This window comes from Dictyostelium discoideum, assembly GCF_000004695.1.
Source record: "Dictyostelium discoideum AX4 chromosome 4 chromosome, whole genome shotgun sequence".
NCBI lineage: Eukaryota > Evosea > Eumycetozoa > Dictyosteliales > Dictyosteliaceae > Dictyostelium > Dictyostelium discoideum.
In genome coordinates, this window is record NC_007090.3 from 954,292 (window position 1) to 971,791 (window position 17,500).

At 22.0% G+C, this 17,500-nt stretch overlaps 6 protein-coding genes and 6 non-coding genes across 12 annotated transcripts in view; 3 read left to right on the forward strand and 9 right to left on the reverse strand.

The window, feature by feature from the left end:
• Positions 1-674: 674 nt before the first annotated feature.
• On the forward strand, positions 675-2,360 carry gpi (glucose-6-phosphate isomerase; the record flags this gene model as incomplete). The annotated part of the gene is made up of 1 exon (XM_633865.1): positions 675-2,360. One exon carries the CDS (start codon positions 675-677, stop codon positions 2,358-2,360), a length of 1,686 nt encoding a protein of 561 aa, XP_638957.1.
• Positions 2,361-2,531: 171 nt separating this feature from the next.
• On the reverse strand, positions 2,532-2,586 carry r21. Its single transcript has one exon.
• A 1,366-nt stretch (positions 2,587-3,952) lies between these two features.
• On the reverse strand, positions 3,953-4,010 carry r49. Its single transcript has one exon.
• A 788-nt stretch (positions 4,011-4,798) lies between these two features.
• r50 lies at positions 4,799-4,855 on the reverse strand. Its single transcript has one exon.
• A 440-nt stretch (positions 4,856-5,295) lies between these two features.
• r51 lies at positions 5,296-5,353 on the reverse strand. Its single transcript has one exon.
• A 636-nt stretch (positions 5,354-5,989) lies between these two features.
• Positions 5,990-6,047, reverse strand: r22. The gene has a single exon.
• Positions 6,048-7,300: 1,253 nt separating this feature from the next.
• r52 lies at positions 7,301-7,358 on the forward strand. Its single transcript has one exon.
• Positions 7,359-7,680: 322 nt separating this feature from the next.
• On the reverse strand, positions 7,681-8,859 carry DDB_G0283675 (hypothetical protein; the record flags this gene model as incomplete). The annotated part of the gene is made up of 1 exon (XM_633866.1): positions 7,681-8,859. One exon carries the CDS (start codon positions 8,857-8,859, stop codon positions 7,681-7,683), a length of 1,179 nt encoding a protein of 392 aa, XP_638958.1.
• An 812-nt stretch (positions 8,860-9,671) lies between these two features.
• On the forward strand, positions 9,672-10,553 carry DDB_G0283677 (hypothetical protein; the record flags this gene model as incomplete). Its single annotated transcript, XM_633867.1, has 1 exon — positions 9,672-10,553. The coding sequence occupies one exon, from the start codon at positions 9,672-9,674 to the stop codon at positions 10,551-10,553; it is 882 nt and encodes a 293-aa protein (XP_638959.1).
• A 218-nt stretch (positions 10,554-10,771) lies between these two features.
• On the reverse strand, positions 10,772-11,900 carry rab32A (Rab GTPase; the record flags this gene model as incomplete). The annotated part of the gene is made up of 3 exons (XM_633868.1): positions 10,772-11,201; positions 11,281-11,507; positions 11,898-11,900. The coding sequence occupies 3 exons, from the start codon at positions 11,898-11,900 to the stop codon at positions 10,772-10,774; spliced, it is 660 nt and encodes a 219-aa protein (XP_638960.1).
• An 899-nt stretch (positions 11,901-12,799) lies between these two features.
• Positions 12,800-13,968, reverse strand: psmB7 (proteasome subunit beta type 7; the record flags this gene model as incomplete). Its single annotated transcript, XM_633869.1, has 3 exons — positions 12,800-13,057; positions 13,156-13,651; positions 13,922-13,968. 3 exons carry the CDS (start codon positions 13,966-13,968, stop codon positions 12,800-12,802), a joined length of 801 nt encoding a protein of 266 aa, XP_638961.1.
• Positions 13,969-14,657: 689 nt separating this feature from the next.
• Positions 14,658-17,500, reverse strand: part of limA (LIM-type zinc finger-containing protein) — a gene marked incomplete at both ends in the record, with an annotated part of 3,655 nt that continues 812 nt past the window's right edge. Inside the window, 2 exons of the mRNA XM_633870.1 lie at positions 14,658-15,013; positions 15,117-17,500. The exon at positions 15,117-17,500 is cut by the window's right edge and continues 812 nt beyond it. Coding sequence (XP_638962.1) covers positions 14,658-15,013; positions 15,117-17,500 — 2,740 coding nt within the window. The remainder of the gene's footprint in view (positions 15,014-15,116) is intronic.

Consider the following 17,500-nt stretch of genomic DNA (forward strand, 5'->3'; position numbering starts at 1 on the left):
AAAAAAAAAAGAAAAAAATAAAAAAAATGAAAAAATTGAAATTTAATAAAAAATCTAAATTGGATTTTTGTACAAGGATAAAAAAAGAAATAAAAAAACAAACAATATTATTATTAATTTTTTTTTTTTTTTTTTTTTTTTTTTATAAATTTATTTCAATCTTTCAATTTTATTTGTTTTTTATTATTTTTTTTTTATTTTTATAAAAAATAAAAAAAAAAAAAAAAAAATAAAAAATAATCAAAAACAAATAAAAAATCAATTTTTTTGAGTATACACAAAAAAAAAAAAATAATAGTTTCACACCTTTTTTTTTTTTTTTTTTTTTTTTTAATTTTATTTTAACTCGGAAATAAATTCGGTGAATGGTAATTAATTACCATGGTTTGTGTATATCTTATTCCAGAATAGATTTCTAGCAAAAATATTCCCGAATTTTAAATTTGATCTTCACCATCTTTCATTATTTTTCATTTTTATTTTTTTTTTTATTAAATTTAATTTTTTTTTTTTTATTTTTTTTTTCATTAATTATTTTTTTTTTTTTTTTAAATTTTATTTTTTTATATATTTCACACACCAACATATATAAATATTATATATATTCAAATAATTATATTTATATATAAATAATTAATTAATTTATATATTTAAAAAAAAAAAAAAAAAAAAAAATGGAAGAATTTAAAAATTTAAAAGAACATTATGAAAATATTGGTAAAAATATTAATATGAGAAAAGAATTTGAATCAAATTATGGTGCTACAAGATTTAAAGATTTTTCAAAAGAAGTTAATATTTCAAAACAAGTTGGAACTATATTATTGGATTATTCAAAGAATAGAATTAATAAAGAGACAATGGATTTATTATTTGAATTAGCACGTGCATCAAAAGTTGAAGAAATGCGTAATTCAATGTTTCAAGGTGAAAAAATCAATATAACCGAAGATAGAGCAGTACTTCATACAGCATTAAGAAATCGTGATCCATCAGCAGTCATCAAAGTCGATGGTGAAAATGTTATTCCATCCGTTAGAAAAGTATTGGACAAGATGAGATCATTTAGTGAACGTGTTAGATCAGGTCAATGGAAAGGGTACACTGGAAAGACAATAACCGATGTTGTAAATATTGGTATCGGTGGTTCAGATTTGGGTCCAGTTATGGTCACTCAAGCACTTAAAAACTATGCCAACGATAAAGTTATGAGAGCCCATTTCGTTTCAAATATTGACGGTACCCATTTAGCAGAGACTGTAAAACATCTTTGTCCAGAGACAACATTGTTCATTGTTGCCTCTAAAACATTCACCACTCAAGAGACCATTACCAATGCTCAAAGTGCACGTAGTTGGTTCTTGGAGAAGATAGGTGGTTCATCAGTCAGTGCCGATGTCCAAAAACATGCAATTGGTCAACATTTTGTTGCTTTATCAACCAATGAACAAGAGGTGACTAAATTTGGAATTCTAAAGGAGAATATGTTTGAATTTTGGGATTGGGTAGGTGGACGTTACTCTGTTTGGTCAGCTATTGGTTTATCGGTTGCATTATACGTTGGTATGGATCATTTTGAGAGCTTTTTAGAGGGTGCCTATCATATGGATCAACATTTCCTCAATACACCATTGGAATTGAATTTACCAGTGATTATGGGTTTATTGGGTGTTTGGTATAATAATTTCTTTGGTTGTCAAACTCAAGCCATCTTACCATACGATCAATATTTATCTCGTTTCCCAGCATACTTTCAACAAGGTGATATGGAAAGCAATGGAAAGAGTGTACAAAGAAATGGTGAACGTGTCACTCATTCAACTGGTCCAATTATTTGGGGTGAACCAGGTACAAACGGTCAACATGCTTTCTATCAATTAATTCATCAAGGTCAAAAGATTATACCTTGCGATTTCATCGCCTCGGTCGAATCTCATAATCCATTGGGTAAACATCATCAAATTCTCCTTAGTAACTTTTTCGCTCAAACTGAAGCTCTCATGAAAGGTAAAAATGAACAAGAGGTCACCAATGAATTAACAAAGGAAGGTTTATCTCAAGAAAAAATTAAACAATTACTCCCTCATAAAGTTTTCGAAGGTAATCGTCCAACCAATTCAATCTTCCTCCATAAATTAACTCCACATAGTTTAGGTGCTCTCATTGCCCTCTATGAACATAAAATCTTTGTTCAAGGTATCATTTGGAATATTAATAGTTTCGATCAATGGGGTGTTGAATTAGGTAAACAATTGGCTAAATCAATCTTACCTGAATTATCTGATAACAATGAAGTTTCAACTCATGATAGTTCAACAAATGGTTTAATTAATTTTTATAAATCAAATTCAAAACTTTAAAAAATAAAATAAAATAAAAAAAAATAAACTAAAATAAATTAATTAATAAAATTAATTAATTAATTAAATAAATTAAAGTAATTATTAAATTTATTTATTATTTATTTTTTTCTTTTTCTTTTCTTTTTTATTTTGCCAGATCCCATATAAAGATTTTAAAAAAAAAAAAGACAGTTGACGGTAGTTTTTCTTATGAAATGACTGTAGGGTTTGCTGTAAGGTCAACTTAATTATGTGTTAACTTAAATGTTTTACACATTTGAAAAAAGATTAAAAAAATTAATTAATTAAGAAGTTTTGAATAAAAAAATAATTTTGTGGGATAGTTTTGACAAAAAAAAAAAAAAAAAAAAAAAAAAAAAACTCTTTTTTTATTTTATAATTAAATTTTTCAAGAAATAATTAAGAATTTTTATTTATTTATTTATTTATTTATTTTTTTTTTTTTTAAACCAATTTTTCCCACCATTAATTACAAATTTATCAAAAAAATCAGATAGACTTGGAAATATTATTAATTGGAAAAAAAAAAAAGACAGTTGGTGAAGGATCTCTTTGGATGCAGAGAGAGAGATAGAAATGCTCTAAGGTCAACTTAATTGTTTTGTTATTCCTTTTCACATAATCAAATAAAATTCAAATTTTGTTTTTTTTTTTTCAGAATTTATAAACAAAAAAATAATTTGTAGGAGCAACAATAAAACAAAACTTCAATTCTTAAAAAATTACCAAATATTCTATTTTTAAAACTTTTTTTTTATTTTTTTTTTTTTCATTTTTTTTTTTTTCAATTACCCATAAAAAGTTTTAATTCACTTAAAATTTGATTAATAAATTAATTTTAAATATATATCAAATGGGCATATCAGGACATCGAGTTTAAAACCTATTCAGACTCCAGAATACAAATTAATTTGAGCGGCAACGTTCATATCAATCTGCACTAAACAAATCATTAGAGGAATGATTGCAAAATCAAACCTCTGAAGGTTAAAAAAATGCTGAGAAGTAACAGCATTAAAAAAAACATTTAGACCATAGTTGAGAGTCTTAAAATCCAACCAGTTAGTAGAGACTAAAAATTTACAAAACCATAAACTCGATCTGATACCTGAAATGCCTTTTTTATTTTTTAAAATCTTAATGGTAATGGAAATAGTGTGACATACCTTTTTACAACAACAATATTATATGATCAGAAACCTACTTACAATAAAAGAAATTTAATAAGAAAAAAAAAAAAAAAAAAAAAAAAAAAAAAAAAAAAATAATAATAACCATAAACTATATAAAAATATAAAATAGAACTTTGCAATAAAACAACAATAATTTATCAATTATAGATAGTATTTACATCAAATTATTATTACTAATATTTATTTATAAATTTATTATTAATATTTTAATTATATTTTTAATAATATTATTTATTATTTAGTCATTTAATTATTAAATCTTATAAAATATTAAAAAAAACTTAAGTTTTATTTTTTATTTTTTATTTTAATATCGATTAATAAACATATAATCGCTCAAGATTTTTAAAATGAGAGGTAATGATGGTCATCCATAACAAACAATTAAAAAAAAGACAGTTGACGGAAGGTTTTCTTAGAATGAAGGAACTGTAAGATTTGCTGTAAGGTAAACTTAAATGTTTTACACATTTAAAAAAGATAAATAAAATTAATTATTTAAGAAATTTTAAATAAAAAATAATTTTGTGGGATAGTGCCAACCAATAAAAAAAAAAAAAAAAAAAAAAAAACTCCATTCTCATTGTTTTATCAAAAAAATAATTAGGAATTTTTTTTTTTTTTTTTAATGATCTAGAAACTTATTTTTTTCATCAATAATTACAATTTTACCTTTAATAAATTGGAAAATTAGATGATGGACTGGAGATATTATAAATAGAATAAAAAAAAAAAAAAAAAAAAAAAAAGAAGACAGTTCTGACAAATGATTTGATACCTGAAATGTCTTTTTTTATAATGACAAAAGAAATGGCATTTGTATTGGTAATGGTATTGGTAATGGTGTGACATTCATAATAAATATTAAAAAAATGACTTCAGAAACTTGCCAACTCTTTTTAATTATTTCCCAAAAATTATGAAAATTAAAATTTATAAACAAACTATTATAGTTTTTTTGCCTTAATGTCCAACCTCTGATTAATCAATAAAAAAAAAATAGAAACTTAGTTCCAATATAAGAAGTTTGAGGAGTGAAAAAAAATACATTTTGTTTTATTGTTTTTTTTTTTTTTTTTCAGAAATAAAAATTATTAATATTTCAGACCTGAAATATTAATATTTCAGACCTGACCATTCTTATATTGGATGGTTTCTTAGATTTTTAATTTTTTAAAGAATAAATAATTAATTTTTTTTTGATAAAATACACCACCTAGGCTTTTTAATGATATAAAAAGACAGTTGATGAAGGTTTCTTTGAATGTAAGGAAATTTTAGATTTGCTGTAAGGTCAACTTTAATGTTTTTCACATTTTCTTAAAATGGTTTAAACATACAAAATTAAAAAAAAAAAAAAAAAAAAAAAAAAAAAAAAAAAAAAAAAAAAAAAAAAAATAATAATAACCATAAACTATATAAAAATAATAGAACTTTGCGATAAAACAACAATAATTTATCAATTATAGATAGTATTTACATCAAATTATTATTACTAATATTTTTTTATAAATTTATTATTAATATTTTAATTATATATTTATTTAAAAAAATTAAAAAAATTATTTATTATTTAATCATTTAATTTTTTTAAATCTTATAAAATATTTAAAAAAAACTTGAGTTTTATTTTTAATTTTATATTTTTTTTAATATCGGTTAATAAACATATTATGGCTCAAGATTTTAAAAATGAGAGGTAATGATGGTCATCCATAACAAACAATTAAAAAAAAAGACAGTTGACGGAAGGTTTTCTTAGAATGAAGGAACTGTAAGATTTGCTGTAGGGTCAACTTATTTATGTGTTAACTTAAATGTTTTACACATTTAAAAAAAGATAAATAAAATTAATTATATAAGAAATTTAAAATAAAAAATAATTTTGTGGGATAGTTTCAACCAATAATAAAAAAAAAAATAACTCTTTTTTTTATATTCTTATTATATTATCAAAAAAATTTGGAATTTTTTTTTTTTATTTTTTTTTTTAATTCCTAAAAACTTATTTTTTCGTCAATAATTACAATTTTTCTTTACTAAATTGGAAAATTAAATGGTAGAGATATTATAAGTAGAAAAAAAAAAAAAAAAAGATAGCCAACAAAGCATTTAATACCTGAAATGTCTTTTTTTATAATGACAAAGGAAATGTTAATGGTAATGGTGTGAAATTCATTAATAAATCTATTAATTTTTATTTCCTGTAAAATCAATATTAAAAAAAAAAAAAAAAAAAAAAAATGTCTTCAGAAACTTTGGATGGCTCTTTTTAATCAATATTAAAAAAACCTTAGAGTTTTTTAAAGAATAAATAATTAATTTTTTTTTTTTTTTTTTTTTTTTGATTTTTTTTTTTTTACCTAAAAGCGGTGTATTTTTTTTTTTTTTTTGATAAAACACCTCCTCGGCTTTTTAATGATAAAAAAATGACAGTTGACAAAGGTTTTCTTTGAATGTAAGGAAATGTTAGATTTGCTGTAAGGTCAACTTTAATTTTTTTCACATTTTCTTTAAATCTAAACATATAAAATTGAAAACATTTAAATTAAAAATAGAATTATGGGATTTGATCATCCTAAATTCTTATTTTCATATGAAATTAATAAAAAATAATTAATTTTGTTTGGAGATTCTTTTTTTTTTTTTTTCTTTTTTTTCTCAATTTTTTTTTTTTCCCAATAACCCATAAAAAGTTTTAATCAAATATCAATACCATTTTTAAATTTGAATTAAATATATTTTTGATGGGCATATCAGGACATCGAGTTTAAAACCTATTCAGACTCCAGAATACAAATTAATTTGAGCGGCAACGTTCATTTCAATCTGCACTTATCTAATCATTAGAGGAATGATTGCAAAATCAAACCTCTGAAGGTTAAAAAAATGCTGAGAAGTAACAGCATTAAAAAAAACATTTAGACCATAGTTGAGAGTCTTAAAATCCAACCAGTTAGTAGAGACTAAAAATTTACAAAACCATAAACTCGATCTGATACCTGAAATGCCTTTTTTTTATTTTTTATAATCTTAATGGTAATGGAAATCGAAATGGAAATGGTAATGGTGTGACATACCTATTTATATCAACAAAAACAGTATTTTGTCTACAGAAACCTACTTGCAATAAAAGAAGTTTAAGAAGAAAAAAAATAATAATAAAAATTAAGTTAATTTGTTATAAAAATAAAAATAATAATTTAATTGATAATAATAAATAATATGTACATCATATTATTAAAAATAATATAAATATTTATTTATTTACTAAATTATTTATTAATATATTTAATATTTTAAATTAAAAAAAAAATTATTTATTATTTTTTTTTTTTAAAATTGATTAATCAGTGTTTATCCATTAAAGGAAATAAACAATAGTTAAATAGTATTATGTATTTTATTTTTTAAGAAATTAGTTATAAAAAATTTCCTCAGGCCAGGATTATTTATTATTTAATCATTAAATTTTATTTTTTAATTATTTAATCTAAAAAAAACATATTATTGCCCATGAGTTTTTAAAATGAGAGACAATGACTGTTATCCTAAATAAATAAATTAAATAATTAATTAATTAAAAAAAAAGATAGTTTGGAGGAAGGTATTCTTAAATAATTATCAAAGAATTAGAGTTTTTAATTTTTTTTTTTTATTGAAATCCCACAAAATTATTTTTTATTCAAAATTTCTTAAATAATTAATTTTTTTAATCTTATTAAAAATGTGTAAAACATTTAAGTTGACCTTACAGCAAATCCTGCAGTTCCTTCATTCTAAGAAAACCTTTCGCCAACTGTCTTTTTTATAATTAATCATTTATTTTGGATAACCATCATTACCTCTTGTATTTAATTCTTTAGCAATAAAATATGTTAATTTAAGTTTTTTTTTTAATATTTTATTATTTGTTTTTGTATTACTATATCAATTACCTTTAAAAAAAAAAAAAAAAAAAAAAAAAAAAACCAAACCAAAGAATAAATAAAATATTATTTAACCATGATGATACATAAAAATTCTTTTTTCATATTTTAAATACCAACCTATTTATTTGAAAGTAAACAGAAAAAACAAAATTAATTTATTCAACAATAATTTAAAGAAAAATTTTATTTAAATTAAATTAAAAAAAAAACAATTGTAAAAGAAAAGATAATAAAAGAAAAAAAGGTTATTGAAATTTTACCACTTGAATTTGATTGAGTAGCTATTAAATTATCTTCATGGGTTGATTGACTCCCACTAGGATCACTTTCACTAGAATATCCTTCAATAAGATTTGGATCTGGTGTTTTAGCTTCTTCAATAGAACCTGTAATTGTTGGTTCTTCAGTTTCTTCTGGTTCATCATCATCTTCATCATTGTCTTCGTCATCAATATTTGGTTTTCCTTTATTCTTATTCTTATTTTTATTTTCATCTTCATCTTCATCTTCATCATCATCATCTTTATTATTGTTATTATTTCTATGATTATTATTTTTATTATTATCATTATTATTTAATCTAGTTGGTTTTTTTGTTTCGTCATCATCATCATCATCATCAATATTTATTGGTTTATGAGTACGAGTTGGTGTTTTAGTTTCTTCTTCTTCTTTATCATCAGTACCAGCACCTGCTGGTCTACCATCACCATAAAAGAAATGATGAGATTGTTGGGATGGAGATGGTGTTGATATTTGATGTTGGGTAATTGCTGGAGTAGTTTGAGATTTTGGTGAAATAGTTTCTGGTGGTTGAGTTGTTGGGGGAAGAGTCTTTTTAGGTTCTGGTTCAACAGGTTTTCTTGTTGTTGGTAAAGTTGGTTCAATTGATGGTTTTAGTGGTAAAGTTGGTTTTTCAGTTGGTTTAGTTAACGATTGTGAAAAGGTAGGTTTATTAGTTTCAACTATGACATTTGGTGTTACCTCATCAATACTAATTCCAACATTGATATTTTTTGGAATTGAAACACCTTGTTTATAAACTGGTGCCGTTTCATCCAAATCATTTGAAGTTTGTTGGTAATAATTTTGATTGGAATAATAATCTTCATTATATGGATTTTGTCTTGATCTTCTTTCACTACCATAACGACTATTGTGTCTATTACGTTGACGTGATTGTGGTTGTTGTTGATATTGTTGTTGGTGTTGGTGTGGTGAAGACCGAGTATATTCTCCAGTTTCCAAATTATATCCAAATCTTTTATAATATTCAATTTCTGATTTTGAATATGTTGCAGTTGAAAATTGTATTATTATTAAAAATACAAATATTACCGACATAAAAAAAAATGAATTATTTAATTTCATTTTTAATATTAAAAAAATAAAAAAAATCTTTATTTTTATATTACAGAATAAATTAATTTATTTTTTAATTTTTTTGAATTGGATAGATTCAATTAATTAATTAAATTTTTATTTTTATTTTTATTTTTAATTTTTTTTTTTTTTTTTTTTTTTATTTGTATAGAAAATTATAATTATTTATGTTATAAAAAAAAAATTTTTAAAACAACCAAAAGTATTTATATAAAACTAAACAATGTAAAAATGAAAAAGTTGTTGAAAAAGAAAATTACAACCACACAACCACTCTCACCCACTACTATTCCTCTTGTCAAAATCAAGTTCAACACATAAACTAATTTTGGAATTAAAAAAAAAAAAAAAAAAAAAAAAAAAAAAAAAATTGAAATGAACCCTATTTGTTTATTTATTTTTTTATTATAATAAAATATAGTTTTTAAAAATAAAATGAATTTTATCATTAAATTGGGAATTAAAAAAAAAAAAAAAAAAAAAAAAAAAATTTTTTTTCCCCGGAAAAAATTTTAAATTTTTTTTAAAAAACCTTTTTTTTAAAAAAAAAGGGGGGTTTTTAAAAAAGTTTTTTTTTTTTTTGGGGAAAAAAATTATTTTTTAAACGGATTTTTTTTTTTTTTTTTTTTTTAATTTAATTTTTTTTTTTTTTTTTTTTTTTTTTTTTTTTTTTTTTTTTTTTTTTTTTTTTTTTTTTTTTTGTTTGTTTTTTAAATTTTATATTTTTTTATTTTTATTTTTTTTTTCTGATTTTACATACCCTCCCTCACATTACAAAACAAACAAATAAACTTTTTAAAATGAGCTCAACAGAAGAATTAAATGATAAATTGAAACAAGATTTGAAAATTGATGAAGAAAAATCAAATGATAAAGAAACTTCAACAACAGGTGAAATTAAGATTCAAGAGATTAAATTAAAAGATAAATATAAAACCAATAATGATGATTTAAAAGAAGCAAATAATTTAAAAGTACTTGGTAATAAAGCATATACAGCAGCTGAATATCAAAATGCAATTAATTATTATACTGAAGCAATTTCAATATTAAAAAAAGAAGATGACAATAATAATGATAATAATAACAATAATGATACCACAAATAATGATAGTGATAATGAAGATAATAATAATAATAATAATAATAATAATAATAATAATAATAATAATAATAATAATGAAAATATAAATAAAACAAAAAAAGTTAATAAAATCATTGAAATTAGAGAGAATACAGAAGAAGATATAATATCATGTTTTGAAGAATTATCAATTCTTTATAGTAATAGATCAGCATGTTATTTATCAATTAAACAATATGATTCAGTGATTAAAGATTGTAACATTGCATTAGAATTTGAACCAACACCAACAACAATTAAAATTAAAATTTATCATAGAAGAGCTCAAGCTAGAGAACAATTGAATAAATTAAAAGAATCATTAGAAGATTATCAAGAAATCATTAAATTGGATCCATCATTTCCACAAGCTCAACAAGCTTTAAAAAGATTACCACCAAAAATAAAAGAAAAAGAAGATAAAGAAAGAGAAGAAATGATGGGTAAATTAAAAGATTTAGGTAATACCATCTTAGGTAAATTTGGTATGAGTACTGATAATTTTCAATTTGTAAAAGATCCAAATACTGGTGGCTATTCTGTTAATTTTAAAAAATAAAATAAATAAAATATATAAAAAAATAAAAAAATAAAAAAAAACCCTTATTATTCTTAAATTACTTTATTTATTTGTTATTACATTTGCATAAGTTATTTTTTTTTTTTTTTTTTTTTTCCTAAAAAAAATTGAAATTATTCTAAAATTATTTATATAAATATATTGATAATTTCTTTTTTTTTTTTTTTTTTTTAAATTTTTTAAATTTTTTTTTTTTTTTATTTACAACAACTTGGACCAGTTGAAGTTGGTTGTGGTTGTTTATTGAGATCGCCTGGTTGAATTGTACCTTCAATTGGTTGATTTCTTCTAACATCATTCTTTAAGATATGATCAACCAAGAAACGTGCTGCTTTTTCAATATTCATATTTTCTTTAGCACTAGTTTCGAACCAACCAATGAAACCATTATCTTTACAATATTTATCCATATCGTTTGCAGTCTTGATGAATGCATCTTTACCTAAATCACATTTGTTTGCTAATAAAACTACTGGAATTGGTTTTTCATCTGCACCATAAGTTACTTTAGAATCAATATCTGCTTTCCATTTAGCAACTGCTTCAAATGTACTCATTCTAGTAACATCAAATGTAATCATTGCTCCAACTGCTTCTTTATAATAAACTCTTGTCATTGATCCAAATCTAATAAATAATAATAAATAATCAAAAATTAATAACAAATAAATAAATTTGAATATAATATTAATAAATAAATAAATACCTTTCTTGACCTGCAATATCCCATAATTGTAATCTAACTTCGGTTTTTGGATCCCAATTAATCACTTTTAATGCAAAATCTACACCAATGGTTGATTTATAATGCATAGAGAATATATTATGAACAAATCTTTTAATAATTGAAGTTTTACCAGTACCAATATCACCAACAACTAAAATTTTATATAAATACTCATTATATCCTTCATCATCAGCTGGGTTGTTTGACTAAATAATAATAAAAAAATAATAAAAAAAAAAAAAAGAATTAATAATTTATTTGATAAAAAATAATAATAAAATATTTATAATTTAAAATTATTATAATTGTTATTGATTTATTATAATTAAAATAAATTTTAATTTATATTTAGTTATAAATTATTTATTTATTATTTTAAGATTTTTTTTTTTTTTTTTTTTTTTTTTTATTTGCAAATATCCATATAAATATTTTTTTCATTTTTTTATTTTTATTTTTATTTTTTTGCAATGAAACAAACCACCACCACACAAATAATTTAAAAAGTTTATTTTTATTTTGTCATTTTTATTATACTATCACCCTTTTTTTTTTTTATATATACTAAAAAATAATAATAAAAATAATTATCATACCATTTTATAGTTTATTTATGAATAAAATCTTTTTTTAAGATTTGTTTAATATTATTTTTTTTGAAAAAAAAAAATGTTTAACGTTAGAAAAAAATGATTTTATTTTTTTCTTTTTTTTTTTTTTTTTTTTTTTTTTTTTTTGGGAAGAAAAGGGTTGTTTTTTTTAAAATTAAAAAAATTTTAAAAAAAAAAAAAAAACTTCTTTTGAATTTTCTTTTTTTAAAAAATTTTTTTTTTATTTTTTTTTTATTTTAAAATAATTAAAGTGTTGGTACCTAAAAAAAATATGAAAATATTAAAAAAAAAAAAATGGTTAAAAAAAACAAGGAAATAAATTTTTTTTTTTTTTTTTTTTTCTTACCACTACAACAATCGATCCATCATTTTTTTTATTTTTTTATTTTATTTTTTTTTTTAATCAAAAATAAATGAAAATCGATTTTTCTAATTATATCTTACAATTTTAACCTTTATCTATCCTGGTGAAGAGATCCAGTTTCTCTATCCTAATATTTTTAGAATACTTCAATTTTCAAAACAAACACCCATTTTTTTTTTTTTTTTTTTTTTTTTTTTTTTTTTTTTTTTTTTTTTTTGGAAAAATGAGATTATTAAAATTAAAATTAAAATAACAAATAAATAAGTTTTTAATCTAATAACAACAGCAAAGCAAAAGAAAAGAATTTTTTTTTTTTTGTACATATTTAAAATATATTTTTTTTTTATTATTATTATTTTTTATTTATTTTTTATTTGTTTACAAAAATATAAAACATAACCAATAGGAAGTGGAATTATATTATTACTATTGATATTTTGGGTTGGTGAGGGTTTTTTTTTTTTTTTTCTTTCCTTTTTGCTATTGTTTTTTTTTTTTTTTTTATTTTTTATTTTTTATTTTTTTATTGACCCATCATAATATCTTCAATAACTACTTTAGTTGATAAAGGTGCAATATCTTGTTTTAAAACTGGAGTAGTACCTTGCTTAAAGATGTATGGATTATTTCTAAATTTACGTTCATTTGGAGTTTGGTAATTTCTTAAAACTGTAACACCACTTGGCTCAATTACGGTAACATCAACATTACTACCAGAACCTAAATCATTAAAAATACCACTTGAAATTGCTTCTGCTACAAGTGCAATTGCCTCTTCTTTCTATAAAAATTAAATTAAAAAAAATAAAAAAAAAAGTTAATAAAAGATGTTTTGATGGTGATTATTTATTTTTTTTTTTTTAAAAAATAATAACTTACAGTCATATCATTTTTATATTTTGCTTCAAATACTGCCATAGCAGCTAAAGAACCAGAACCCATAGTGACGTATGGTAATTGATCAGTGCTACCATGTGGATAGATAGTGTGTAATGATGGACCATTGATATCGATACCACCGAGAATGAGTGCAGCACTAATGTGACCTTGATATTTGAATAACATTTGTTTTAACATTGTCAAAGCGGTGATGACACGAGTTTGTTTACCAGTTGATAATTTATGTAATTTTAATTTTGAACTGATTAATGCTGTTGCACTCTCGGTATCTGCAGCGGTACCTGCACCACAACAATAGATATTGTCTGCAATGTAATGAATCTTTTCACAATTTTTATCGGCAACAATTGGACCTTCTGTTGCACGAGTATCTGCTCCTAAAACAACACCTCCCTTATATACAACACCAACAATTGTTGTACCTGTCTTCATAAATCCTTTCATTCTTAATCCTGTCTTTTCTAAAACATTATTTCTAAATAAAATAATTAATTATTTAATTATTATTATTATTATTATTATTATTATTATTATTATTATTATTATTATTATTATTATTATTATTATTATTATTATTATTATTTTTTTTTTAATTCAATTGATTATATAATTCATTTTGATAAATATTATTTTTATATGTATATATAAATATTTAATATTATTTGTATATTATATTTAAAATTTGTATTAGTATTAAATAGGTAAATATTAAAAATATTATTACTTTTAAAAATATATATATTACCTGTTACAGAGATCAAAATCAAAGCCACCTCTATTTAAATTTTCCATTTTTAATAATTTGTTATTTGTATTATAAATATATATATATGAACTGAGAAAAAAAAATAAAAAAAAAAATTAAATTAAAAAATTTTGATGAAAAAAAAAAAAAAAAATAAAAAAAATTAAATTAAAAATTGTGTGAAGTTGACAAAAAATTTTTTATTTTTTAATTTTTTTTTTTTTTATTTTTTTTTTTTATTTATTTTTTTTTTATTTTTTTTTTTTATATTTTTATTTTTTCCAAAACTACAATTATAATTATTTTATTTATAATAATATTTATTATTCACTAAAGTGATCAACTATAATTATCAGGATTTTTTTTTTTTTTTTTTTTTTTTTTTTTTTTTTTTTTTTTTTTGATAAAAAATAATATTTTTAAATATTTTATACTTTTGTTTTGATCAAGACAAAATTAATTAATTTTGTTTCCAAATTACTGCTTAGGCATTTATTTAGTTGTTAAAAAATAAATAATTTTAAAAAATAAAATTAAATAACCTTAAAATAAATTTTGAAAAAAAACAATAATAAATAAGAAATATACTCTGGATAATTGACAATTCCTTTTTTTTTTTTTTTTTCTTTTTTTTAATATTATTTATTTATTTATTTAATTATTTTTTTATTTTATATTTTATTTATTAATTTATTTTATTTATTATTTTATTTTATTTTATTTTATATATAGTAATTTATCTTGAAGCAACACCAACACTTGAAGTGTTAATACAATTTTGACAGGTTGGAGTTTGATTTTTATTAATTGTAAAAGGTGTGTTGTGTCTAATTACAACATGACAAGTTGAACATTTGAAACATTTTGGATGATAGTTTTGACCCATTGCCAACATTGATACACCCAAAATTACACCATGACAATAAGCACATTTATCAACTCTACCACTGTGTAAACAAGTATTACAACAATAGTTACTTGAAGTTGATGTCATTTGTTCTCTACTAAAATTATTTCCTCTAATAACTTCCTTACAAGATGAACATTTAAAACATTTATTATGATATTTCTCTTTATCAATTACAATAATATCTATAGACATAATAATTAAAAAAAAATAAAAAAAAAATTAAATTAAATTAATATGTGTGTGTTAAATATTTAATAAAATAATAATAATATATTATATAATTACCATCTTCTTCAGTTAAAAATTTATAACATGAACAACAGAAACCTAATGAATCTCTTTTTGGTTTTGCTAAATCATTTAAAACGATTTGACATTTTGCACAAAAGATTTTATTTGTTGATGGTTCAGTGAAATATGGATCAACTATTGATGAGAAACAATTTGAACATTTGAAACATTCTGGATGATAGGTCTCTTGTAAATGATTTATTAATGTATTACCAAATATTTCAAGTTTACATCTTTTACAATTTTTACCTGATGAAACAATTGTTGTAATTGTTTGTGTGTATACTTTTTCTTTTGGTCTTTGTGGTGGTAAACTATCAACTTTAATTTGTTGTTGTTGTTGTTGATATGGTTGATGTTGATGATGATGATGTTGATGTGAATGATGTTGATGTGAATGATGTTGATGTGAATGATGTTGATTTTGATTTTGATTTTGATGATAATTTGGATCATCAGTAATAAATGTTTTTGAATAACTTTTAATACCATCTCTACCATTATTATTATGTAAATTATGACTATGGTGAGTTGAATCTTCAATTATTAAATTATTATTATTATTATTATTATTTTGAATTGATGATTGGGGTGGTTTGTATTGTGTGGTAGTTGTTTTTGTTGTTTCTTGAACATGTTGTTGAACAATTGGTTCATCAGAATGAGAAGGATGCTGATGTTGATGCTGATGATGAGAATTTTTGATATTATGAGAAACATGATGTTGAATTGGAGAATCAATATGCTTATTTTCAATATGTTGGTGTTGAATACTAATTGGTTGAGAATGAGTATGGTGGTGATGTTGGAGAGGTTGATGTTGGTGTTGATTATGATCAAATGAGTGAGGTTGAGAGTGAGAATGTTGATGATGATGGTGATGTGATGGAGTAGCATTATGTGGGTGAACAACAGTTGAAAGTGAATGTTGTTGTTGTTGTTGTGGTTGCACTGTAGTTGTTGGTTGTGAGTGTGCATGTGAATGGGAGTGAGATTGGTGTGGATGAGAATGAGGGTGTTGTGGATGAGAATGAGGATGTTGTGGATGAGAATGGGAATGGGAATGAGAATGTGATTGATGTGGGTGAGAGTGTTCAAGTGGATTTGGATGAGCATGGTGATCATTTTCTTTTAATTTTGCTGTATGAATATCTTCAACAATCATTGTTCCTGATGGATTTGAAATTGATAAATCAGAACCAGCTTGAACACCTTTATCAACATATTTAACTTTTGCTTGTTCTTCTTCAGCATCATCATCATGTTCTTTTTGTTGTTGATGGTGATGTTCTTTTTTACCAAATGTAAAATCAACATCTAAATGAAGACCACCTTTCTTTGATTTTGATTTATCATCAGGGTTTTCATTGTCATTATCAATAACAACAGCAGCGCCACCACCACCAACTTCATGATTATGAATATGGTGACCTTGTCTATGTTTTAATTGTTTTTGTTGTTTTTTCTTTTCTTTTCTAGCTTTACGTTTTCTTTCATGGTCAGATTCATCTTCACTACTTGATGATGAATCATGTACAGAATCGTCTTCACTATCTGAAGAATCTGACGATGAATTATTATTATCATCATTTTGATGGTCATGACCATGTAGATGGTTGTCATTATCTTTATTTGGTAAAGTTTTTGTTGTACTTGTGGTGGTTGTAGTAGTGGTTGTAGTAGTTGGTTGAGTTGATTTTCCAACATTTGGTGTTGGTTGATATTGATTTAAATCTAATTGAGATTTAGTTCTTGGTGAATTTGATCTATGATCTCCAATTACAACAGGTTCACTTGGATCAGATGATTGACTATTATTTCCATAAGCAATATTCCCTGGTTTTAAATTATTATTATTATTAGAGGAATAAATTGCAACTGATGGTTTACTTGGTTGATATGAATCATTTACTTCATTACATTTGTTAATTTTAATATCAACTTGTTCATCTAAATTTTCACCACCTCCAATATGTGGTTGCTTTTTATTTGAATTATTTTGGTTATTTTCACCATTATTATTATTATTATAATTATAATTATTATTATTATTATTATTATTATTATTATTATTATTATTATTATTATTATTATTTTCGTTATGTTTTTTTAATTGAATTTCTTTGAATTTTTCATCATCTTGAATATTGAAAACATTTGAACCAGTGCTTACATTATTCTTTGGTATCATTTCCATTGACGAGATAATATCATCTAAAGAGTCGCCAAAAGAATTTGATCTCTTTGCGTTGGTTGGGTTTTGACCTTTATCAGATTCAACAACAACAAATTGATTGACCACCTCTGAAGAAGGAGATGGGGTTGCATTGTATTGAGTAGAGTTATTTGGAACACCAGTATTGGAGTTTGATTTTGAT